Below are 26091 nucleotides of genomic sequence, written 5' to 3' on the forward strand. Positions count from 1 at the left end.
AATGGGGCAGGCAGGGCCAAAGGCCGGGCAGGCTGCTTCCACTCAAGGACAGTGGAAACCACAAAGGGACCAAACGTGGTTTATGCCTCAAGGTCCATGTTGCTCCTGTGGAAAGGATGTCCAAGGGGCCAAGGGTGGAAACAGGGCTGGTTGGCAGCCATTGGCAGGAACTGGACATTCCATTCCTTTGTGGCATGGTCAGGTGGGTGTGCCAACAGATTTGGGGTGCTCTTTGGGGCCGGACAGCTAGCTGTGGTGCTCCTACATGGCTGGGGAAGATGGGGCACGTACAGGGGTCAGACCAGTGTGGATGCTGGTGCTGGGGGGCAGAAATTTCCTTCTTTCCTCCCAGGATTCTTCCAGATGGGTTAGGAATTAAATTGACAGAACATAGATTAATGGGAGAAAAAATAAAGTTTTATTTGGTGCACACAGAGGTCCAGTAATGAAATTGAGACCCCAGGAAATAACCAAGGCAGTAGTTTTTATATATTTTAGGCAAAGAGACAATAAATTTGTGAGGAATTGATAGGCTAAAACAGACTTTTGCAGGGTGCGTGAGTGGCTCTGTTGGTTAAGCGTCAGTTAAGCATCTGACTCTTGATCTTGGCTCGGGTCATGATCTTACGGTTGGTGAGTTCAAGCCCCACGTCAGGTTCTATGCTGACAGCTCAGAGCCTGGAGCTTCGGATTCTGTGTCTCCCTCTCTCTCTCTGCCCCTCCCCTACTCACACTCTGTCTCTCTCCCACTCTCAAAATAAATAAGTAAACAGAAAAAGAGAAAAAGAAAAAGAGATCTTTGGGAGCTTTGCCAGTGAGGAATTCTAAGCACAACATGAGCTGGGGTAGTGGATTAGTGAAAACACCAACAGGGTTTATTTCTCCAGCTTTCTCAGGTATGAAGCCCATATCTCTGGTGATAAGGGTGTCTTTTTACTTCTTAGTACAGGGAGGGCATTTTTCATGTGGGAGGTTTATCTCCTGCTCTCAGGAGACAGAGGTGTGTCTGATGACCTTGCACCGGGGTTTCTCAAGTACCTTCGGTGCAAAAATAATAATCAGTTTGCCATCGTGGTACATTTTGAGGTGGCCTGCCCTGGGCCCTTGCACTGGACACACCAGAGGTCAGAGGCCAAAGAGGCGGTGGCCAGGTGGCATGAGGAGGTTCAGAGGGGCTTTTGGGGGTTGTCCCCAGAAAATGGCGCTTCCGCTGGTGAGGTTGAGGAACCCCAGGCATGAGCACTGTGGAGAAAGCAGACGGGTGCGTGGGCTCCACCTCTGGCTCCCTGAGGCCCACGCTGTGCAGCAGCCCAAAGGCCTGCCTGAGCTCTCTCCGACCCAGCAGCTCCAGCAGCCTCTGGGCTCATCAGATAAAGTCTCACTTTTATTGGATTGTGGTGCTTTTGAACTCTTTATCCTGTTGGCTGCTGACTCATCTCTGTAATTAGGTGGACAGATTGGATTCTTTTTAGGATTCTGTTCACAAATGTGTCTGTCACCCACACTCTGGGCACCGACTGGAGAAGCGGGCCACCCTTCTCTGCCCTGCACCCTGCTACCTGCTGGGGGCCGGAGTATCCTTTCCAAAAGTTCCTTGGATGTTCTGTGGGGTTGTGGGGTTACTGGGTCAGTGTGGGGCCAGGATTTCTACAAGAAGCCCTCTTTGATTTGGAGTACAACTGTGTTGAGTTTATGGGTCAGTTTAGGGGAAATGGGTGTCTCCATTGTCTTGTCTTCTCCCACGTTAAGATGGTATGTGTTACACTTCTCTCCACAAAGGGCTTGCATGTTTTTTAAGGTTTATTTCCAAGTGCTTTATCTATTTTATATTTCTTTTTTCTTTGTTTTTTGAGATGTTTATTTATTTTTGAGAGAGAGTGAGAGTGGGGTAGGGGCAGAGAGGGGCGGGGGCAGAAGATCCAAAGTGGGCTGTGTGCCGACAGCATCAAGCCTGATGTGGGGCTCGAACTCGTGAACCACAAGATTGCGATCCGAGTCGAGTCGGATGCTCAACCGCCGAGCCACCCAGGTGCCCCTACATTTCTTTTTAAAGTCCTGCTTGGGGTGCCTGCATGGCTCAGTCCGTTAAGGATCTGACTCTTGATTTTGGCTCAGGTCGTGATCTCATGGTTCGTGACATCGAGCCCCGCGTCAGGCTCTGTGCTGACAGCACGGAGCCTGCTTGGGATTCTCTCTCCCTCTGCCCCTCCTGGACACTTGCACGTACACTTGTTCTCTCTCTCTCTCTCTCTCTCTCTCTCTCTCTCTCTCAAAATAAATAAACTTAAAAAGTAAAAATAAAAAAGTCCTGTCTTCTCCTCATTCCTGGTGCATACATACAGATTGTTATATATCAGTCTTATTTCTGGGCTCTTGCTGATCTAACACCAGGCCTGGCCTTGTCCCAGCGCTCAGGCTGCATACCTATACCTGTAATGCTGTGACACTGTCAGGCATAGAAAGTCCACCTTCTACTGTCAGGTTCTTTACTGTGAGTGGATGTACCATTTTACCAAGTATTCTTTTTGAGTCTATTGATATCAGTGTTATAGGTTGAACTGTGTCTTCCCCCAAGAGATATGTTGAAGTCCTAACCCCCAGGACCCCAGGATGGGCCCTTATTTGGAAATAGGTCTCTTCAGATGTAGTTAGTAGAGTTGTGATGACGTCACATTGGAGGAGGGTGGGCCTTAGGTAGGACCCGTGTCCTAGTGAGAACAGAGACACGAGGAGAACACCCTTGGCGAGGAGAGACAGACGGATGCGTCTGCAAGCCAGGGGACGCCCAGGGTCGCCAGCACCACCAGGAGCCAGAGAAAGGCCGAGAGTGGTCAGAAGGAACCAGCCCTGCCCACAGCCAGAGCTTGGACTTTCAGCCTCCAGAACTGGGAGAGAATGACTTTCTGTTGTTTTAAGCTGCCAGTTTGCTGCGCTTTGTTACAGCGGGCCCGGGACCCGGCCGCAGTCAGCATTTAATTCTATGTTTCTTGCATTCCTAGAACACCCGGTCTATGTCATTTTCAAAATAGATTCAGATTGCTAATATTGTTTTGAGGCTTTTTCCTGTGTTGATAGGTAAAACTGGCCTGTCCTTTCCTTCTTGTGTGTTTGGGAGCGTGTCCTCTCAAACGCCCTGCTTCCTGGTTGTCTGGCTGCACACTTACACACCACCTGGGCCTGTGGCTGGGTGAATACGTTTTTAACTACTGATTCAGTGTCTTTAATATGCACAGGAATATGCAGGTTTTTGGACATCTCAAATCCAAGTTTATAAAGTGGGTTTTTTTTATATATTTGAGAGAGAGAGGGCGCAAGTGAGCGAGGAAGTGGGGGGGCGGGGAGAGAGAGAGAGAGAAAGAGAGAGAGAGAGAGAGAGAGAGAGAGAGAGAGAGAGAATGAGAACATCATGCAGGCTCCACACTGTAAGTGTAGAGCCCAGTGTGGGGTTTAAACCCATGAACCTTGAGATCATGACCTGAGCCAAAATCAAGAGTCAGACACTTAACTGACAGAGCCACTCAGGTGTCCCCAATGGTAGATCTTTTCTGACTTAAAATTTTTTTTAAGTAATCTCTACACCCAACATGACACTCAATTTCATGACCCCAAGATTAAGAATTGCACGCTTCACTGACTGAGCCAGCCAGGCGCCCAAAATATTTTCTGATTTTAATTAAGATTTCTTCCTTGACTTGTTCATAACTTACAAATGTCTTAATTTTCAAAACTATAGGGTTTTTTTTCCATTCTTGTCCTTTATTGCCAACTTAATTTCATTTTGGTCAGAAAGCATGGTTTTTGTTTTTATTTTTGTTTTTGAGACTTGCTGTGGCTTAAATCCTGAATTTTTGTAAATGATTTTACAAAATTTCAAAATAATTTCAAAAATATTTTCTTTTCCGTGTTAGGTCTAGGATTCGTTAGATCAAGTCTGTTGTTTGTGTTGTTGTTGTTGTTTAAGTTTATTTATTTATTTATTTTGAGTGATAGGGGCAGAGAGGGAAGGGGAGAGAGAGAGAGAGAGAGAGAGAGAGAGAGAGAGGGAGAGAGAGAATCCCAAGCAGGCTCTGCAGTGTCAGCTCAGAGCCAGATGCGGGGCTTGAACCCACCAACCATGAGATCATGACCTGAGCCGAAATCAAGAGTCGGCCACTTACCCAGATGTGGCTCAAACACATCAAATCTGTTGCATCAGTCAAGTTTCTTGCTGATTTTTTGTCTGCCTGATGTATCACTTCTGAAGAGGTAGATTCGCCTGTGTCTCCTTTTAATCTGTCACTGCTTCCTCTGTGTTGAAGCTGTGGATTGCACATGAATTTAGGACTGTTACGTTTTCCTGAGGAATTATTCCTTTAGTCATTATGTCATCACGTTTTTGCCTTGAATTTGGCTTGCTTTGATCCTGGCATAGCATTGCTGTTTCTCATTGGTTGGTATTGGCCTCTTAACATCAGTCCCCAAACTACTACCCTTTCCTTATGCTCTGAGTGTGTTTCTTCTAAATAGCGTATAGCTGTTGGGTTTACTTGACACCTGCCTTTGGTCTGACAGGATGATTGCCGTTCTGTTTACTTAGATCACTGACACAGCAAAAGGATTTAGTTTATCATCTTTGTGTCCTTTCAGGTATGTGTTCTTCACTGCTGCCCTCTCCTCCTCCGGTTGTCCCCATGCTGCTCCCACTCTGTGCACCTGGCATGCGTCTTGCGGGTCCCATGTGCTCCTGTGACGTGTGGGCCGCAGGCTGGGTGCCTTCTTCACGGGTACTGCTTTTCCAACCACTGATGGCGCTGCACCCACCCCTGCCCCTCCACCGCCGGGGTCTGGGTGGGGGCCCCGGGGTCTGTGCAGCAAGGCCACCAGCAGCCCCGGCACCGGGCTTCAGTTGGTGGGGTGGGGAGCGTCTCACCAGCACTTTGATTTCTGTTTCTTCTTTGCCTCTGATTCTTATTCTTTCTTCTTGAGTTCATTCGCCTCTCGAGTTTTCTCTTGTGTTTGTTGCTTATTTGTTTTTGCTCATTTTCCCACTGGCGTTGCTGGCTTACTTTCTCTGTTAGTTTGCAGGAGTTCCTGTGTTCCTGATATCAATTCCTCATTGCTTTTAGATACCATGAGTGTCCTGTCCTCTGTCACCTGACTGCTAACTGGTCCCTGTGTCCTTTCGATGCAACCAAGTTTATTAGTCTTTTGGCCTAGTGGTTTATGCTTTTAACGTTTTATTTAAAAAGTTCTTCCTTGGCCTACATCCAGAGATACTCCCTTCCATGTCTTGCATTTTCCTTACAGTTTATCTTCACATTGAGACCTGCATCTGCCTGGAACTACTTTCCTGGGGGGAGCTACTTTCCTTCTCATCTCCAAAATGCCCAACTTTGCCCCAGACCACAGTCACGCCTGTGTGTCTGCTCACATCAGCGCCCCGAGCCCTGGGTGGTGAGGAACCCCCTTCTCTTCTTGATCTTTAAGACTGTCTTAGCTGGGGGCACCTGGCCAGCTCAGTCAGTTAAGCATCTGACTCTTGATTTCGGCTCAGGTCATGAACCCAGGGTTGTGGGTTGGAGCCCCATGTCCGACTCCGCGTGGAGCCCACTTGATCTCTGTCCCTCTCCTGTTTGCACTCACACACGTGCTCTCGCTCACTCGCTCTTTCTCAAAAAAAAAAAAAAAGACTGTCTCAGTCTCAGCTGGTTATGTGCCTTACTTTCGTCATATAAATGCTACAGAAGATCCAGGGGGTGTTCTCATTGGACCCATTGACTTGCGTTCTGAGGAGTGCTGACCCCTGGCAGGTAGCCGGTCTCCCGTGCCTGCAGGGCCACTCAAGAGGTCTGCGGTCTCTGGTTCCCAGCCACTTACATTTGCTGCTGCTGAGTGAGTAGTTCCTAAGTTTGTGTCCCCTCATGTTTGGCTGTTACTATTACAGAGAACTAGTAGACTGCCTTTCTCTTTGGTTTTGCCTTTTACTAGGTTAAGTAGATTTGGTTTTATTTTCCCTTCTGTCATGTATCTTATTATTCCATGGAATTTTTCTTCTGTGGTTGTACTTAAAATGTTTGTGGGCATGTGGGACTTACCAGGACTCTGCAGCCAGTGTCTGCCTTGGCCACAAGGTTCCCAACCCCAGGAGGCCTTTCTTTTTCAGTTAGCCCCTGTGTAGATTTGCCCACTTTTCTGTTTCTTTGCCCATGGTTCCTTCTTACCTCATTCTTCTTTAGATAATTCTTTCCTTTCTCCTCTGTAAGAACATGTTAATGGTAAATTTGCTGTCTTGATCTTATAGAAAATATACCACATTTTCCCTCATTTTTGAGAATTAGCTGAATCCACGCACGTCAGCCGGGACATTGGCCCCATCTCCTCTCCCCAGGGCTGGCCTTCTGCCTGAAACTATTCTGGCTCATTACCAGCCACCACTTCTGTTCATGGCAGGTAAGAGCAGTTCTGTGGTGAGGGTCCAGACGGTTTACACAGCAGAATGTCATCCACTAAAAATCTCCTTGTTTTCAACCAGAAGCAGCTGTCACACAACTCCCAGAGGTATTTTCCCTCTGGGTGCCACATTTGAACAGAAGAGCCACGCTTTTATGTGGTGGCTGTGCCACAGGACAGAAGGTCACATGCACGACTTCAGTGCACACACTTACGGATGCACACACATCTGGTCTCACACAACACCCCACATATAGCTGTTAAGGTGCCTTGGTTTAGGGTGCAAATCAGATTGGGTGCAGTTGGACTGGACTGCTGTGTTGGGTACGTTTTGGGAAGGGCTGCGAGGGCCTCCGGGCTGCTGGGGTTCCAGGGTGCAGCAGACCCCTAGACTGTGGTCCCTGCAGCGTGGGGGGCATGGGGGGGCTTCGGCTGCTTCTGGGTCTGGGGGTGTACAGTCTGCAGGTCCCGACCCTGCTCCCCCAGAAAGAGGGCCCTGCCAGCCCCCCTCCTGCCCCCAGCTCTTCTCCCAAGGGTCACCATGCTCAGCAGCTAGGCTGCCCCGGACCTGGCTGTACTCAGGTGAATCTTGTTTTAGTCTCCAAGAGTGTAAATTTATTTAGCTTCTGTTACATATTCTAATCATTATATTGTGTCTAAGGAATAACATCTAAAATGTCTGCATTCTAAAATTTATTGGGCTTTTTTGTTATATAAGTGATAATGTAATTTGGAAATATTCTGTGGACACTTGAAAACCAGTGTTCCCAGAGGACCTCAGTGGCTCAGTTGGCTAAGTGTCTGACTTTGGCTCAGGTCATGGTCTCACAGTTTGTGGGTTCAAGCCCCATGTCGGGCTCTGTGCTGACAGCGTAGAGCCTGTTTAAGATTCTCTCTCTCCCTCTCTGCCCCTCCCCTGCTTGTGTTCTCTCTCTCTCAAATAAATAAAAACTTTAAAAGAAAAAAAAATAGTTTTCCTAGTTTACGAGTATGAAATCCCATGTTCATTTATGCATTTTCACTGCATCAATGACTTATTTTTTCCTTTTGATGTCACGGGCTGGGCCTCGAGGCCCTATGGGTGCCTTGTTCTGCCTGTGCAATTGTAGCTCTGTGTGCTTCTGCCCTGTGTTAGCCAGTGTGTCAGATTTAATTGTGTTACATCTTCGGCATTGAATATGTCCTCTGTCGTCAAAAAAGGACTTTCCTGGGGACGCCCTGGTGACTCAGTCAGTTGAGCGCCTGACTCTTGATTTTGGCCCAGGTCATGATCCCAGGTTCATGGGTTCGAGAACGCCCTGTGCCAGGCTCTGAGCTGAATGTAGAGCCTGCTTGAGATTCTCTCTCTCTCTCCCTCTGCCCTTCTCCCCTGCTCCCCTGCTCACTCTCTCTCTCTCTCAAATAAAAAAAGACTTTCCTTCTCATGGAATCCCCTTCAGGTGATGCTCTGGCATTGCTCTAAATCCTTTCTGTTTACTTGTTTGTGTTTGTAGTTTTGCCCTTTTTTTGTTTTGTTTTGTTTTGTTTTGTTTCAGTTTCCCAATTAGCTTTGGTTAGGACTCTCTAGAGCATCATAGTGTGGATTTTATTATTTGGTCCAGTTTAAGATGCTGTCCTTTTAAGGCAGGAGGCCCAGGGCCCAGCCTCTGTCACCCCATGTGTGCTTCTGACAGCTGTCTTCAGCGACCCGTGTTGGTTTTCATTCTCTCTGTTGGTGTGGAGTGTTTGTTTGCATGTGTGTGTCACTTTTGCCATAGTTTGAATGGCATCCATCCTTTTTTATTCGAGGATATCATTACAGATTTTTATTCTTGTTGAAAGCAAAAGAATTCTGTGCTTTTTAAAAATGTTTGTTTATTTTGAGAGAGAGAGCATGCACATGCATGAGTGGGGGCGGGGCAGAGAGTGGGAGTAAGAGAGAATCCCAGCGCAGAGCCCAGTTCAGGACTCGAACCCACGAACCCTGGGAGCATGACCTGAGCTGAAATCAAGAGTCTGACACTCAACTGACTGAGCCACCCACGCGCCCCAAGAATTTTGTGCTGCTTAATCTTTTTTTCCCCACTAATTTACTGAAATTCTGAAATTAACCTCTGTCCCATCCATCTCTTTCAATGAAATTCTTACAAATGTGCCCTTAATAACAACAGATCAAGCCATATGAATCAATGACATTTGACCTCCGTGATGGGGCATTGGGTCAGGCGCTCGGTCTTGCCTGCCCATAGCCCGCCTGGATGCTACATCTCCCCTGCCGCCTGCAGAGTTCTGGAGCCAGGTTCTCCCGGTGGAGCCTTGAGGTTGGCCTCGCTGTCCTCTGAGTCCATCAGTTTTGTCTGTTTTTTTGCTTTTAACCTTGGTTGTTGCCGAGAGGGAAAATGACTCAGCCATCCACCCAATGGGCCTTTGATGTAAGTTTTATGTAGACTTAGATTTCCACTTTGATTTTTGAAAAGATGCTCCTCTTCCCAGAGGGACAGAAACAACCCCTCAACAGCTTTGCTTCCTGAGGTGGAGGTTTTGGGGTGAGGCAGGTGTGGATTTTTCTTTTTCAAATTGGTGGTATTTTACTGATCTTTCCCCTCCCCCCTGCCCCCCCATCATGAAGATACAAATTTTCACAAAAACCGTTGAAGTAGTCCAGGAAAGCATAATGAAAAGACAAGATCCTGCTCAATGTTACGATTCTGACCTCGTTTCTTCTCAGAGGGGGAGGTGACAGGCATCAACAGCCATGTGTAAAGCATGCATTTTGATACATGTTGGTGTGTGTGTGTGTGTACTTGTGAGACTGCACAGTCGTGATGGTGCACATGCCTGTGGGCCACGAGAGTCTCCTTTCCCTCGTCACCCCAGCCCTTCTTGGTGCTGCCACTCACTCCCGGGGAGCCACCGATCTGCCTGGTGTTATTATGGAGCAGTTTGCATTCTTCAGGTGTTTATGTAAATGGAATCAAACAGCATGGACTCTTTTTTGCCATCTTTCACTCGGTGTAACTGTCTTGAAAGTCATTACATATGTCAACAGCTCATTGCCTTTTCAGTGCTGAATAGTACTCCGTTGTGTGGGCCCTCCTCCTTGAGATGGCATTTCGGTTGCTTCCAGGTTTGGTTGGTACAAATAAAGCTGCTGTGAGCATTAACGTAAATACCTGTGCACACACACGCTTTGATTTCTCACAGGCAAATAAGTGCCCAGGCACGTTGTGTGACCCTGCAGTGCGGTGCACAGACATTTACCACTGTTGTGTCCTCTTGACGAACGGATCCCATTATCATCAAGCAGTGCTCCCTGATGCCTCGTAGTGCTCTTTGTCCCAAAATCTGTTTGTGTTAATACAGGCACTCCAGGTTTCTTTTGAAGTGTCACCATGGTATCTCTGTTTCCAGCCTTTACTTTTAACCTGTTTTTATGCTTTTATTGTAATTTTCTCTCAGGCAGCACATTGTTGCGTCCTGCTTTTTTATTTATTTTTGGGACAGAGAGAGAGACAGAGCATGAACGGGGGAGGGGCAGAGAGAGAGGGAGACACAGAATCGGAAGCAGGCTCCAGGCTCCGAGCCATCAGCCCAGAGCCTGACGCGGGGCTCGAACTCACGGACCGCGAGATCGTGACCTGGCTGAAGTCGGACGCTTAACCGACTGCGCCACCCAGGCGCCCCGCGTCCTGCTTTTTTATACAGTCTGTCTTTGCTTTTTAATTGGGGATTTAGACCACTTACATTTAATGTGATTATTTTTTGTTTTTTAATTTTTTCTTAACGTTAATTTATCTGTGAGAGACAGAGAGAGAGCGTGAGCAGGGGAGGGGCAGAGAGAGAGGGAGAAACAGAATCGGAAGCAGCTCCAGGCTCCAGGCTCTAGGCTCTGAGCTGTCAGCATAGAGCCCAACATGGGGCTCAAACTCACGAACCATGAGATCATGACCTGAGCTGAAGTCGGATGCTTAACTGATTGAGCCACCCAGGTGCCCCTTAATGTGATTATTTGTATGGTTAGGTTTAGATATGTCATCTTGCTATTTTTTTTTTTTTTTTTTGGTCCTCTCTGTTCTTTGCTTTTTTGTTTTTTTTTCTTCTTTGGGGTTAATAGAACATCTTTTAAATTCAACTTTATGCTTTGCTTTTTACTCTGTGCTTTGTTTTTAGTTGTTGTTTGGGGGTTTATAGTGCATATTAACTGATCAGACTGGGCCTTCAGGCAGTTTGTAATACATCACCGCACCTGTGGTGTGAGAGCCAACAACACACTCCAGGCTTCCTCCTGGTGCTGTCATAGGTAAACCACTTAATACGCTCGTTATTTTTGCTTTAAGCAGCCAGTTATGTTTCAAAGAGATGAAAATAAAAGGAAAACACTTCTTACATTAACATCTAGTTACCATCTCCAGTACTCTTCACTTCTGTTGTAGATTTTTACGTGGTTGACCTCCTCTGCCCGAAGACTTCACCAAACATTGCTTGTAATGTGAGTCTGCTGGTGATACCTTCTCTTACATTTGTGTGTCTTAGAAAGTATTTCCCTCTCTTCTGTGAAGCGTGACCCTGCTGGGTCTCAAATTCTTGGTGGACGGTGTTCCCATCTTGCCACACTGCCCTCCTCAGCCGCGTCACTTCTGGTGAAAGGTCTGTCCTCTTCCTCACTTTGTGTCTGGACAGATCGTGTCCTTTCTCTCTGCTTCTTTTAAAATGTTCTCTATTGCTGGTTGCAAGCAATTTATGATTTGCCTTAGTGTAGTTTTCTTCATGTTTCTTGCTCAGGGTTCATGGGGTTTCTTGGACCTATAGGTTTATAGTTTTCACCAAGTTTGGGAAATGTTTGGTTTTTTTTTTTTCAAATATTTTTTTTGATCATCCCTGCAGAGCTCCAATCATATGTAGAGTACGCCTCAGCTCACTGATGCTCTCGAATTTTCTTTATTTTCTTTCTTTCCTTTTAATCTTTGTTTTCTCTCTGTTTCATTGGGTAGTTTATACTATTGTGCTTTCAGATTTGCTAATCTTGGGACACCTGGGTGACTCAGTCAGTTGAGTGCCCCCCTCTTGATTTTGGCTCAGGTCATGATCCAAGGGTCATGGGATCGAGCACTGTGTTGGGTGCTGCACTGAGCATGGAGCCTGCTTGAGATTCTCTCTCTCTTCTTGCTCCTTCCCTGCTTGTGTGCGTGCATGTGCGTGTGCACACACACACTCTCTGTCTCTCTCTCAAATAAAAAACAAACAACAAGAGCAAAAAGACAAATCTGCTAATCCTTTCTTCTGCAATGCCTGTCCTGTTGTTAAGCCCTTCCACTGTATTCTCCATTTCAGATATTGCAGGGTTCTCTGGAATGTAGATTGAGACTTGTTATCTATTCCTTCTCTCTACTTACCATATTTGGTCCTTTTTTAGCCTTTGAACATATGGAATACAGTTTTAATAAGCTGTAACATTCTCGTTACTAATTCTGTCATCTGTGTCAATTCTGGGTCAGCTTTGATTGATGGATTTTCCCCTCACAGTTCATTTTGAGAGAGGGGCTGCTCCTGAAGAGGGAGGGCTCTTGATGTGCTCAAGGAACAGCAGGAAGGCTAGTGTGGCTGCTCAGAGGAATCATAGGGAGTTGCTCTGCCCTACCCTCCAAACCGGTTGTAGGTATTCATCTGTTGTGGCTTGTGATGAGATTTTACATACTTCATCTTTGAAAGTTTCTTTTTACACTGGTGGTTACTGCTAAATACTGATTATCAATCCGTGAGCATCACTTGGAAGGCATTTATCAAATTCTCTTAGGGGCACCTGGGTGGCTTAGTCAGTTAACCGTCTGACTTTGACTCAGGTCATGATCTCCTGGTTTGTGGGTTCGAGCCCCACGGCCAGCTCCGTGCTGACAGCTCAGGGTCTGGGGCCTGCTTTGGATTCTGTGTGTCCCTCTCTCTCTGCCCTTAACCCACTCGCATTCTGTCTCTGTCTCTCAAAAATAAATGTTTATTTATTAAATAATAATGTTATTAATTAAATAAGATAGTTAATTTTATAATTTAATGTTATTAATTAAATAAAAATAAATGTTTATTAAATAATAATGTTATTAAAAATAATGTTTATTATTAAAAAATTCTCTTAGATTTTCCTCTTGATATTTGCCTTTTAGTGTGCCCTTACATTGCAGATTAATAACTCCTACTGCAAGTTTTTGGAAGCTCTTCAGTTACACAGTAAAGTAGGTTTTGAAATAGGGAAATTTCGTCTGCACTGGCACTTACATCAGGTCTGGAAGTCCTGCTGGAACTATAGTTTGATACTGGAAAATGTGTGATCTGGCTCGAACCCCCTACGGCTCCCCCACTCACTGCTCCTTGCGCCTTAGCACAGCGGCTTCATTTCTGTCCTGGAGGGTGCCACACTCTTCCTCCTTGAGGTTCCTCTGCCTGGTCTCTTGTTTGCCCTGTTCACTGCCCAAACACGCCTCCCAGAGAGCTGCCTCTGACCTCCCTCCCTGGGCCTGCTCCATGTCTGGGTCCTGCAGATGCCTGAGGATCTGGTTCATTCCGTGTTGGCCCCACACTGAGTGCAAGTTCTGTGGCAGCAGAAGTGTGTCTGCCTCACCCATCTTGTGTCCCTGCCCCCAGCCCAGGCCCAGCATGGAATGCTTCGGCAGCAGTCTGGAGGAGAGGTGAGCCCTGGGTACCGGTGGCTGGAGTTAGAAACGGAAAGGAAAATGTCAGAGTCCCTGAAGGCCCAGGGAAGTGTGACACCATAGAATTCAAAAGGAGGAGGTCTGAATATCTCCAGGAGGTAATGGTGCCATCCTGGTGGTGGAAAAACTGTGTTGGCTTTGGCTTTGAAGAAAAAAGAACTGTGTGTCAACCTGGCCTGGGTACAAGTGACAAAGCCACAATGAGCACAGGAACATACGGGTTATAGCTGCAACTCGGGCCAACTACCAGGTGCTCCCAGCTCTGCGGGACCTCTGTCGGCTTTTGGTGGCCAGCCGGAAGGAGGAGGGATGTACCAACTGAGGTAGATACGTGTATAGACACCTTACAGATGTGTTTGCGCACATCACTCTTCATGTTTCTAGCTTTTTGTTCTGTAGCATGATTACATGTTAGGAAATACCACCAGCATTTGCCGTTCATTTATTCAACTTCAACTTCTATTCATTTATTCTCACATTTGTATGGGCACCTGGGTGGCTGAGTTGGTAAAGTGTCTGACTTCAGCTCAGGTCATGATCTCGCGGTTTGGGAGTTTGAGCCCCGCTTCAGGCTCTGTGCTGACACCTTGGAGCCTGAGGCCTGCTTTGGATTCTGTATCTCTCTCAAAAATAAATACACATTAAAAACATAAAATAAAATAACATTTTTATTAGAGAAGCAATGCACATTAGTTGTAGAAAGTACATATAATTACATAGAAGAAAAATTATGAAGCCCATTAAATGCTGTGTATCAGTTTTCTGGCATTTACCTTTGCAGTTTTGTTTTCTTAAGTTATTTATTATTTTTTTAATCAGAAATCTTTTTTCTTTTTTTTAACGTTTATTTATTTTTGAGACAGAGAGAGACAGAGCATGAACGGGGGGAGGGTCACAGAGAGAGGGAGACACAGAATCTGAAACAGGCTCCAGGCTCTGAGCGGTCAGCACAGAGCCTGACGCGGGGCTCGAACCCACGGACCGTGAGATCATGACCTGAGCTGAAGTCGGACGCTTAACCGACCGAGCCACCCAGGCGCCCCTTAAGTTATTTATTTTGAGAGAGAGAGAGAGATGCTTTCTCTCCATTCCATTCCAACACGGAATGAACCAGATCCTCAGGCATCTGCAGGACCCAGACATGGAGCAGGCCCAGGGAGGGAGGTCAGAGGCAGCTCTCTGGGAGGCGTGTTTGGGCAGTGAACAGGGCAAACAAGAGACCATGCAGAAAGCATATGCTTTCGTGCATATGCACGAGTCAGCCAGGGACACAGAGAGAGGATCCCACACAGACTCAGTGATGTCAGTGCAGAACTTGACGGAGGGCTCAATCTCACAAACCATGAGATCATGACCTGAGCTGAAATCCAGTCAGACACTTAACTGACTGAGTCACCCAGGCAGCCCCCTTTGCAGTTTAAAAAATAGTACAACAGCAAAAGGGAAGCAAAAATAATATAAAAACAGGGAGGGGGATGAAACATAAGAGACTCTTAAAATACGGAGAACAAACTGAGGGTTGCTGGAGGGGTTGTGGGAAAGGGGATGGGCTAAATGGGTAAGGGGCATTAAGGAATCTACCCCTGAAATCATTGTTGCGCTGTATGCTAACTAACTTGGATGTAAATTTAAAAAATTAAATTAAATTAAAAAAAGAATTTGGAAAAAAGTACAACAGTATTTCCACAATTGCATTCTGTTTCTCAGTATGAACAATACTGAGCAAAAATGAGTTCCCATTGCTAGACACATGATTTGTTTCCAATGTACTTGCTAAGTATGAAATTTTTAATTCCTGTTTACTAAATTCTTATGTACATTTAGGTCAATATTTGTGTTTTCTGCTGCATTCCAGAATCTGTGTAGTTCTCTACCAGTACAGTACTGTTTTAATTATTTGCCTCTATAATATTGTTTGTATCTAATGGTAAAAATTATTACTCCCATTATCATTTCTGAACTTTTTCTTAGTTATTCTTACGTGTTTATTTTTGGGGGTTAACTTTCTAAACATTCTAAATTTTAAAAACATTTCTTTCTATTGGAAATGTTATAGAATAGAATACATTAAATGTATTAACCAATTTAGAAGGTATATCTTCATAATTATTGAATTTTCCAATCCAAGGAAACTTGTATGTATTCACATTTCTTTAAGTACCTCAAATATTTATAATTTTATTCATACTGACCCAACATACTCCTTTTTAACTTAATTCCTGGATTTTTAGTTTCTTTCTGTGGTGGTTACTGCTGTGATGAGGATGAACTTCTTTCCTAACCAGTTTCTGCTGAAACACAGATACTCGTCTCTCACTTCATGTGAGTGATACAACATTACAATCTCCCTAATCCTTTTGGTAGTTTTTCCCATGATTCCTTTACTTTTTCTAAGTTCACAACTAATGACAATTTTCTCTTTTTCAAATATTTAAATCTCTTTTTTTTTCTTGTCTTTACTGCACTGACTAGCATTTCCAAAAGTACGACATACTGGCGGTAAGAGGACAAGTTCTTATTCTGACTTTAATGAGTATGCTTTCAGCCTTTTACTACTAAATATTATGCAGGCCTTGAGTTTAATATGGATATTCTTGATAAGGTTAAGTAAATTTTCTTTTACTTCTGGGTTACAGAGATTTTAAATCATAACTAGACATTAATTTGCCCACATGCCTTTGAACATCTGCCAATATAATCACCCACTGATTTCTTTCCCAGATAATGAGTGCCTGTTGTGCTCCACACCCCCACTCTTAAGAAGCTTATCATCCCAATGAGAGTATTTCTAACCCTGCTTCTTTCTCAGGTCATCTAGCCAAAGTCTCACTAACCCCATCACCATAGCCTTAGAGTAGAAGCCCCAGTTCCAAGTCATCTAAGCTCCTAACATCCAAGATAGAGCAGTCGAAGTCTTTGTCTGTCCTCCAGCTTCTGGAAGGGGCCACAGCGGGGTTGTCCCTGCTGGAGGGCAGGTGGGTCTCCAGCCCATTTTGTCCAGGCCATGTGCAGTGAGGCAGGCTTAGGGTAGAGGAAACATCCATTTGACATGGTGAAGGGGATGGCTTTGTGGGCTGGACACTGGGGTTATTCCTGAGAAACTAAAAGAATGACTCCTATATTCTTAAGAGTGAAAGGTTTATTGTTTTGAGTGTACCATATTTTAAAAGTATTACAGTCATGCTCGTGTCTTTTTTTCATCTTGTTGTGTTTCAGCTCTTCACCACCAGGAGTGTTCCTTGAGAAGGACTATGAAATTTACCGGGATTATAATGTGGATGGACAACTTCTTCACTACAGGTAGAACCCACTGTGTCACACTTGGCCCTGTCTCCTGACTCAAGGGTGGTGGTGTTTCTGGCAGCTCTTAGATGAGCTGGAGAAGAATCTGGCTCAACAAGAAGCAATGAGCTAGGTGTATACAGCACGTGGGGCCCTGTACTAGCCAGAGGAACATGAGGAAAAGCTGTTGGGGCCACCAGCGCATGGGTAGAGGCCTTTTGGAGTGGCCTCCAGGCTCATGTGGCAGCTTTGGGAAAGCTGGAAGAAGCTTGTCACTGCCCAGTTTGGAGAGCTGTGGAGCCCATTGCTCTTAACAGAGGAGTGAGTCCCTGGGCGATCCTCAGCATGTTCTCTCCTGGAGCTCTAGGCTATGTGTCACAGTGCTTCCCCAGGCAAAGTCAGGAAGATTGGTGTTAATCACAAGGAAGGAAGTGGACATTGATTGGTCTCTCTTGGTCATGGGTTGGCCTTGCAGAGTATTGGAAGGTTCCAGAGATGACCCTTAGGACCCAAGGGCACAGAATCTGTCAGACTGGGCAGGGGCCGTCCTCAGTCAACTCATAGCTCCAGGTGGGGTTCCATGCCTCTTGGTGGCCTAGGTGCCCTCAGCACAGACCAACAGGAGTGATACCAGTGTTAGTGAGGAATTTGAAGCCCTGAGGGGTCTTTGGTGGTTTGCTCCGACGTTTTAAAGGTCAGTGTTGGAAGTGCTAACTGGGTTTGTTGATAGAGGATGGAATCTGAGCCTGTCTGGGCCCATCAGTGTGGGTGTGTGACTGAGGGTATGTTCTGCACCAGTGTGGGTGCATTGAGCACTGCTCTGGTGGGCTGCCTATCAAAGCCCCCCACACTCTGCAGGGTACGTGTGACCACCTGGGCTTTGGTGGCCTGTTGCTGCGCTGGCCCTGCCACCCTGGGTGCCATCTGAGCTGGGTATGAGAATAGCAAGTTGTAGTTTTAGGAGTGCAGGCATTTTGCACACGTGATACCCACTTCCTAAGGAGATGGTAGCAGAGTAATTCCTGGCTGCTGCTGCCGCCGCCGCCACCTCCTCCTCCTCCTCCTCTTCTTCTTTTTAATCTTTATTTATTTTTAAGAGAGAAAGATCAAGAGAGAGAGAGGGAGAGCATGAGTGGGGGAGGGGCAGAAAGAGAGGGAGACAGAATCTGAAGCAGGCTCCAGGCTCCAGGCTGTCAGGCCAGAACCCAACACGGGGCTCGAACTCACAGACCGTGAGATTATGACCTGAGCCGAAGTCAGATGCTTAACCGGCTGAGCCACCCAGGCGCCCCGTCCTATAGCACGATCTTGATGGCCCACAACGGACAGGCCACGCCATGCCTCCTCGGGCCACAGCCCTCAGCACCCTCTGCCAGGCAAGGATCTTTCTTTACCTCATAGCCCCTGAGGGGGGCCTGGCACCAGGGTTGTGTCATTACCTGCTGAGTGATGAAAAAAAGTACAAAAATAATGCTTCATGCTTGTTGAGTGTTTCCTGTATGTCAGTACTGAGCTGAGGACTTTATCATATGCACATTATGTTACTTAATTCTCGTAAGAACCAAGGAGGACACTAAGTCAGTGATGGTAAGTGATATTCCCAAGCCCCGCAACCAGGGAGCAACAGGCTGGCATCCAGTCTCAGATCTCTGGATTCCAAAGCCAGCAACCAGGAGCAGAGTTCCCAGGAATGGGAGCCTGCATCCTGAGTCCTGCTACTGTGTGACTTCTCCTCAGGACAGTAAGCCGAGCTGCTGGGCATCATCGTCAACTGGTGAGTTCAGTTCCTGGCTGTGCTGAGTAGGCCATGTAACTGGCGTGTTGGAGTAGGCTGCCTCACCCACCTCCAGTAATTGGAAGTCGTGGCCTTGTGCAGAAAGATCCAGCAGTAATCAGAGGACAGAGGCAGAGATGGCAAACTATACAACTGGTTTAAGACACTTGGGATTTCTACTTTTGCAGCGGTAGATTAACTTCTCTGAGACCAGCCTAAACACAGAAAACAAAATAGACGAAATTGTCCTGAAGATCTACTAAGGTGTGAGGACTTGAGGGCTGAGGAGGGATCAGTACAACCCAGCACACATAAGATACTGCCTCTCCCCCAGGACAGTTGAGAAGCCGAGCCGACCTTTGAGTGGTTCCATGACTCCAAAGTCAGAGTCACAAAAAGGAGCTCTAGTTAACATTCCATGTGGACCCCTGAAAGGCTACCCCCAAACCTAAACCAGCCCTCAAACCTAAACCTGATTTCCCGTCAGCTCAGTCTGACATGGGATTCAGGTTATCTGCCCTTTCCCCAGCTGCCTGTCAGAAACAAAAATAAACCCAGAGCCTCAAATTATCTCTACAGTTTTTCATACGTAGTCCTTAGAATATCAGTCTAAAAATTATCTATGTAGAAAATCCTAAAGAATTGACCAAAAAAGTCCTAGAACTGATAAGTGATTATGGCAAGTTTGCATGATACAAAGTAAGTTTACAAAAGTCAATTTCTTTCCTGTATACTAGCAATGAATAAGTGGAATTTAAAATTAATACCATTTGCATTAGCACCCCCAAAAATGAAATGCATAGGTGTAAATCTAGCAAGATGTATACGAAATCTATATGAGGAAAACTACAAAACTCTAATGAAAGAAATCAAGAACTAAATAAATGGAGAGATATCCTATGTTAATGGACAGGAAGATTCAATACTGTCAAAATGTCAGTTCTTTCCAACTTGATCTATAGATTCAGTGCAACCTCAATCAAAAAACCCCAGCAAGGTATTTTGTGGATATCAACAAACTGATTCTAAGACTTAATGGAAAGGTGAAAGATCCAGAATACCTAACACAGTATTCAAGGAGAACAACGTTGGAGGACTAATACTCTTGATTTCAAGACTTACTGTGAAGCTACCCTAATGAAGACAATGTGGTATTGGCAAAGAATAGACAAATAGGTCAGTGTAAGAAAATAGAGAAATAAACCCACAACAATATAGTAAACTGATTTTGACAATAGGGAAAGGCACTTCGGTGGAGCAAGGATGGTCTTTGCAACAAACAGAGCTGGGACAACTGAACCCCCACATGTAAGGAGATGAATCTAGACACAGATTTTACTGCATGAAACTTAGCTCAAAATGGATCTCAGAGCTAACTATAAAACTCAGAACTTACTCATACAAGATGACGCAGGAGAAAACCTAGACGATTTTTGGTATGGTGATGATTTTTAGATACAACATCAAAGGCACCATCCATGAAAGAAATCATTGATACAGTGGAACTTCATTAACATTAAAATTTTCTTCTCTGTGAAAGATGTTGTCAGAGAGTGAGAAGACAAGTCACAGCCTGGAACAAAATACTTGCAAAAGCTAGACGTGATAAAGGACTGTTATTTAAGATGTACAAATAACTCTTAAAACTCAACAGTAAGGAAACAACCAGAATTTAAAATGAGCCAGTGGGGTGCCTGGGTGGCTCAGTCGGTTAAGCGTCTGACTTGTGATTTCATCTCAGGTCACAATCCCAGGGTTGTGAGATTGAGCCCCTCATTGGGCTCTGCACTGACAGTGTGGAGCCTGCTTGGGATTCTCTTTCTCCCTCTCTCTGCCCCTCCCCTGCTCACACTTTCTCTCTCTCTCCCTCTCAAAAATAAATCATTAAAATAAATAAATAAATAAATAAATAAATAAATAAATAACAAAACGGGCCAGAGACCTTAACAAACACCTCATTAAAGAAGATAAATAGATGGCAAACAATTATATAAAAGATGCTCCACATCACATGTTATCTGGGAAATGCAAATTAAGACAACGAGATCCGCCCGCACACCTACTAGAACGGCCAAAATCCAGAACACCGAATAACCCGATGTTGGTCAGGATGCGGAGCCACAGGAACGTTGGCTCGTGGCTGGTGGGAAAACGGAGTGGGGCAGCCACTTTGGAAGACAGTCTGGAGAGTTCTTATAAAATTAAACATGCTCTGGCCACGTGATCCTGGAGTCACGCTCCTTGCCGTCTACCTAAAGGAGATGAGAACTTGGGTCCACACGACAACCTGCACACGGGTGTTGACAGCGGCTTCATCCAGAGCCCCCAAACCCTGGAACAGCCGAGGTGTCCGTCAGCAGGTGAACGGACAACCTGCGGTCCATCCAGACAACGGGATGTGGGTCGGCACTAAGTAGGAACGGGCTGTCGAGCCGTGAAAAGACCCGGAGGGACCCTAGATGCATATTACGAGGTAAAAGAAGCCAGTCCGAAAAGGCTACGCGCGGTACGATTCCAAGTCTGTGACGTTCTGGAAAAGGCAAAACCGTGGAGACGGTAAAAGACGAGTGGGGGCCGGGGGTCGGGGGGACGGGAGGGACAGAGGGTTCGGGGCAGTGAAGCTACTCCGGGTGACTCTCAGCATCGGGCACACGGATCACACGTCTGTCCAAACCCGCAGACTGTACGGGCCTAGAGTGAGCCCTGAGGTAAACTGTGGATGCCGGCTGCTGACGAGGCATCACGATCAGGTACCCGTGTCCGTTCGCTGACTGGGACGCAGGTACCACTCTGGCGGGGATGCTGACAGCTGGAGAGATCGCACACGAGTGGGGGCAGGGGGTGTATGTGAAGTCTGTGTACTTTCCCCTCAGTGCTGCTGGGAACCTGAAAGTGCTGTAGAAAGTTTTCTCGTCTGTGCCTAGGTGCAGAATGTTATGGGTGAGGGCAGAGTTGTAGGAGGGGAGTGTGGTTGAAAAACAGGACCTGAGATGCTGGGGGCGGAGGGGGTGGGCAGTGATAGGTGGCCCACCACCCCATAGGAGCACAGGCAGGTACTGAACCCAGGAGTGAGGCCTACAGAGAGATAACCATATTGAATCCAGAGTTAGGCCGCTGGAAGGACCACCCTGGCTATCTGTTGTAGAAATAGTTCTGTGCCCAGTGCTGGGGTGGGACCAGGGCAGAGATGCACACACAGAAGCCGTTGTAGTGAGTGTCATGATGGGTACCAGAGGTGGGGGCGGGCCTGGGGGAAGCTGTCTGGGCAGGAGAGCCCCCTGGAGGGGAAGGCTGCAGGGCTGTATGAGGAGCTATGTGCAGGGACCTCCCAGGACAGGAGCACAGCCACTCTAGGCTGTACTGCCCAGGAGTCAGGGCCCCAGCAATGAAGCGTGCACAGGTCATTTACAGAGAAGCCCCCCCCCAGCAAGTATCAGGCCCCTGAAGCCTGAAGCTCCCATTTAGGAGGTGAGGAGGACGCTGAGAAATGACCAGACCTCTTGGGCCATGACCCCAGATACCTATGAGGCTGAGACTGGTAGGTAATGGGTTCAGGCTGATAGCTGGGCCAAACTTCCACCTCTCCCCAACAGGTAACCTGTGCCTATTCCCTACCCAGAACCTCCCCCAGGTAACCTGTGCCTGACCCCCCCCCGAACCCCCCCCCCGAAACCTGTGCCTCCACCCCCACCCCCCCCCCACCCCCCCTGTGCCTGTGCCCCCCCCACCCAGAACCTCCCCCAGGTAACCTGTGCCTGTCCCCCTCCCCCCTCCCCCCAGGACCTCCTCACTTCGGTGGAACTCGGGCACCAAGGAGCGTATGCTCATCAAAGTTGCGGACCGGGAGCCCAGCTTCCTCTCCTCCCAGGGCAATGGCTATGCCCTAGACAGCCAGTCTGGCGGCCGCTCCCGCAGACCCTCCGGTGGGCAGCACTCACCCAGCCTGCAGACGTTTGCCTCAGAATCTGATGGCCCCGTCTTCTTCCCTGAACGGAGGCCATCACCCTTCCTGAAGAGGGCCGAGCTGGGGAGCTGCTCCCCGCTGCTGGCCCAGCCACGCAAGCCTACCAGTGACTCGCAGCCCTCCTCCCCACGCTACGCCTATGAGCCCCCCCTCTACGAGGAGCCTCCCGTGGAGTACCAGGCTCCTATCTATGATGAGCCGCCCATGGACGTCCAGTACGAGGCTGGCGGGGGCTATCAACCTGGCTCACCCCAGCGGTCTCCAGGCCGCAAACCAGCACCCTTCCCACAGTCACCCAAGCAGGGCTCCGCCTCGCCCTACCAGCAGCTGGTGCTGACCAGGCAGAAGTGCCCTGAGCGTTTCCTGAGCCTGGAGTATAGCCCTGCAGGCAAGGAATACGTGCGGCAGCTGGTGTACGTGGAGCAGGCCAGCTCAAGCCCCAAGCTGCGTGCAGGCCCAAGGAACAAGTATGCACCCAATCCCGGGGGTGGCTCACTGCCCCTGCAGCCCAGCCCCTGCCTGCTGCGGGATCAGCGCCTGGGGGTCTCCTCTGGGGACTACAGCAGCATGGAGGGGCCTGAGCTGCGGCATCAAGACGATGCTATGTCCTGGTCCAGCCAGCAGGACACCATGTCCTCAACAGGCTACTCCCCGGGCACCCGCAAGAGGAAGAGCAGGAACCCCTCTCTGTGCCATGTCCCCAGCGCCTCGTCCACCGAAGTCCCCGGGGACCGTGACCTCCTCGCTGAGCAGCCCCCGGCTGAGGAGCGGCCCCTGTGTGGGCCCGGCCTGGCCCCAGTGAAACGCGCAGAGGGCAAGACTGGCGAGGCTGAGCCCTTTCTGGCGCAGGCCCGGCTGGCCTGGGAGGCACAGCAGGCCCGCTTTCACACGAAGCAGAGAGGCAGCTGGGACTCCCAGCAGGACGGCTCGGGCTATGAGAGCGATGGGGCGGTGCCTCTGCCCATGCCTGGGCCTGTGGTGCGCGCCTTCAGTGAGGATGAGGCGCTGGCCCAGCAGGAGAGCAAGCACTGGCAGAGGGGCGCCTTAGAGAGGCTCGCTTTCCCCCAGATCCTACTGGAGAAGAGCATCTCTGTGCAGACCAACCTGGCGTCGCCAGAGCCCTACCTTCACCCCTCACAGGTAGGGAGGTGTGGCCGGGGTCCCCGGGCAGAGGCGGGGCAGGTGGCACTCCGTTCCCGACAGGCATGAGGACAGGCAGCGGGGCTCCCTCACCGCAGTTCCTGCTAAGGCCTGGCAGGATGCTGTCAAGGTATCTGGGGGTCAGAGGCTGTGCCCTGACTCCCTCCAGGTCACGGATGCAGGGAAGGCAGGGGAAACGGGTGGGCAGCCGCCCAACCACTGAGCCCCTGAGCTTCTGTCCTCCCACCTGTGAATGGACTCTCAGGTGAGGAACTATGCAGGCGGAGTGTCGGGCACCCTTGCTCAGAGCTCTTCCCAGTGAAGAGGAAAGGCCAGATACCTGGTCCAGAGGCCTGGTCTGGCTTGTCCTTCCCTGCTCAGCGCCAGGTGCCGGCGTCAGTCAGGCCCTCTGAGCCCACGTGTATCTTCTTTCTAGATCATGTGCTGGAGCTTGATGTCCCAGAATTTTGTGTGGGCCAGTATCTTAGTTTTCACCTCCTGACCCCTGACATTTCCGACCAGTCTGCCATATGAAGCCAAGGCCTGGCATCTGCCCAGAGCTGGCAATGGCCAGAGGGCCTCCCGGTATCGGGCTCCCCACTTCCACCCCCAGTCCTGCCAGGGAAGACATGCCCAAGGGCCCTGTAACCTTGGGACGCCAGTGTCCCTGGGCAGGGCTGCCTTTGTGCCCCTCCAGGCTGGAGAGCTCAGAGCATCATTTCTGTCTGAGCTGAGAAAAGAAAGGGGTGTTACCCCAGTGACACCTTGTACACTTGTGCTGAGGCCATTAAGAAGGCAGGGAGGGGGCCTGGGGCAAACCCTCCCTCTTCGGCTTCGTGGGAGACCAGGCCTGCAGTGCAGGCCCCCTTGTAGGCCGACCTTGCCACTGCACAACCTCACTCTGCCCATGATCCCATGCGAGGATCTTCGTTGGAAGGGTTAGGCTCTGATGGGAAGGGGCAGGCAGTGTAGGGGACCAAAAGTGACATTGACGTGTTCTGTGGAACTTTGCATGTGGGCTTTTCCGCATCTTGGCAGGGTTGCCCTTTTCATCTGCTTCCCAACCTCAGAGCCCATAGAACTAGCAGAAGCCGAGGCAAACAGCAGTGGCAAGGCCAGCAGGAGGCAGCATCCTTCCACCACCAATGGGGGCAGCATTCCCCAGCTTCTTCCCGCCTAAGGCCACAGCCCAGAAAGCCAATGAAACACACCCATGGCTTCCTCCTGCCCCCAGACCTGCACTGGACACCCCCCCGCCCCAACCAACAACCCTTAGTCGCAAGAGTAGGGAACACTTCCCAGAGGCTGAGCCCCTAGGGTAAAGATTGGACGGAGGGCCTCTCTGGGTCCCCTCGCCAGCTGTGTGTTTATGAGGTGGGTAGAACAAAATGAGGCACAAGCCTCTCCAGCAGCCTCATGGACAGTGGTGGTGGGGGGGGGGGGGGACACACCTCTCTCCTGGCTGGGTCGTGTAGGGCGCACACCCGCCTCATGGCCCCTCTGTCCTTCCTAGTCCGAGGACCTCGGTTCCTGTGCCCAGTTTGAGAGTAGCCGCCAGGCCCGCAGCGTGATGCCCAGTGCTAGCTGTGTGTTCCCCACCTTCACTCTGCGCAAGCCGTCCTCGGAAACTGACATCGAGAACTGGGCCTCCAAGCACTTCAACACACATACCCAGGGCCTCTTCCGACGGAAAGTGTCCATCGCCAACATGCTGGCCTGGAGCAGTGAGTCCATCAAGAAGCCCATGATTGTGACCAGTGACCGCCACGTGAAGAAGGAGGCCTGTGAGATCTTCAAACTGATCCAGATGTACATGGGCGACCGGCGCGCCAAGGCAGACCCGCTACATGTGGCCCTGGAGATAGCCACCAAGGGCTGGAGCGTGCAGGGCCTGCGGGATGAGCTCTATATCCAGCTGTGCCGGCAGACCACGGAGAACTTCCGCCTCGAGAGCCTGGCTCGCGGCTGGGAGCTCATGGCCATCTGCTTGGCCTTTTTCCCACCCACACCCAAGTTCCACTCCTACCTGGAGGGCTACATCTACCGGCACATGGACCCCGTCAATGACACCAAAGGTAGGACTCAGTGCGCGAGACCCCTTGCTCCCCCAGGCTCTGCCACCAGCTCAGGTAAGGGCCGTGGCAAGAACGTCCTGGTAGGCGCTGGCAGCAGGTACGTGGAGGCAGGCATAGCACTTCCAAGCAGACACACGTGTCCTCTGGGAGCCATGTCCTAGGGTTCCACTAGGATGTGGGGTCCTTGGGGAGCCCCTCCTTGGCACTGAAGCCCTGAGAAGAACCACAGGCAATCCTAGAACAGGGTTCCCAGCCACAGGCCAACAGGTCAGAAAGAAGGAGGTTGGATGAGCACTGGCATCCACGTCTCAGCCAGCGGGCATCCAGTCTGCTGAGGCCTTCATAGCTGGTCGCTCTGCCTGATGGGAGAGCCATCAGGCAGCCCTGTGTGCTTAACTGCGTTTGCTTTCAGCCATGTTGTGGCCTGGAGGGGTAGCCATCCCAGGGGACTCAGGCTGTCTGTTGTGAGGGGGGAAGAGACTGGAGGGTCCCAGAGCAGGGCTCTGGCTGCTGAGAATAGGGAGGAGCATGGTGACTCAGGCCTGCATCGGCTTAGCCCCAGGCCACCAAGGTACTGCGAACTGACTTGGCCTTGAGCCACCTCAAAGAATCAGAGGTTCGACCAGCATGAGTAGCCAGGTGCTGGTGGCTGCCTGGGGCCAAGTGTGGGGCCACATTCTGCCAAGGGATCCCAAAAGCCATGCATCAGGTTTGTCTGGTCCCAGGCCTGGCCTGCTTGGGGGAGGA

The 26091-nt window shown here is 49.1% G+C and overlaps 1 protein-coding gene across 2 annotated transcripts in view; it reads left to right on the top strand.

Moving 5' to 3' along the window:
- ARHGAP39 (Rho GTPase activating protein 39) overlaps positions 1-26091 on the top strand; it is a 108109-nt gene that overhangs the window by 65735 nt on the left and 16283 nt on the right. For both annotated transcript variants that reach the window (XM_049632702.1, XM_049632703.1), the window contains exons 4-6: positions 16326-16409; positions 21946-23269; positions 24783-25344. In XM_049632702.1, the coding sequence (XP_049488659.1) occupies positions 16326-16409; positions 21946-23269; positions 24783-25344 (1970 nt within the window). The remainder of the gene's footprint in view (positions 1-16325; positions 16410-21945; positions 23270-24782; positions 25345-26091) is intronic.

The sequence above is a fragment of the Panthera uncia genome, chromosome F2, assembly GCF_023721935.1.
Source record: "Panthera uncia isolate 11264 chromosome F2, Puncia_PCG_1.0, whole genome shotgun sequence".
Lineage (NCBI taxonomy): Eukaryota > Metazoa > Chordata > Mammalia > Carnivora > Felidae > Panthera > Panthera uncia.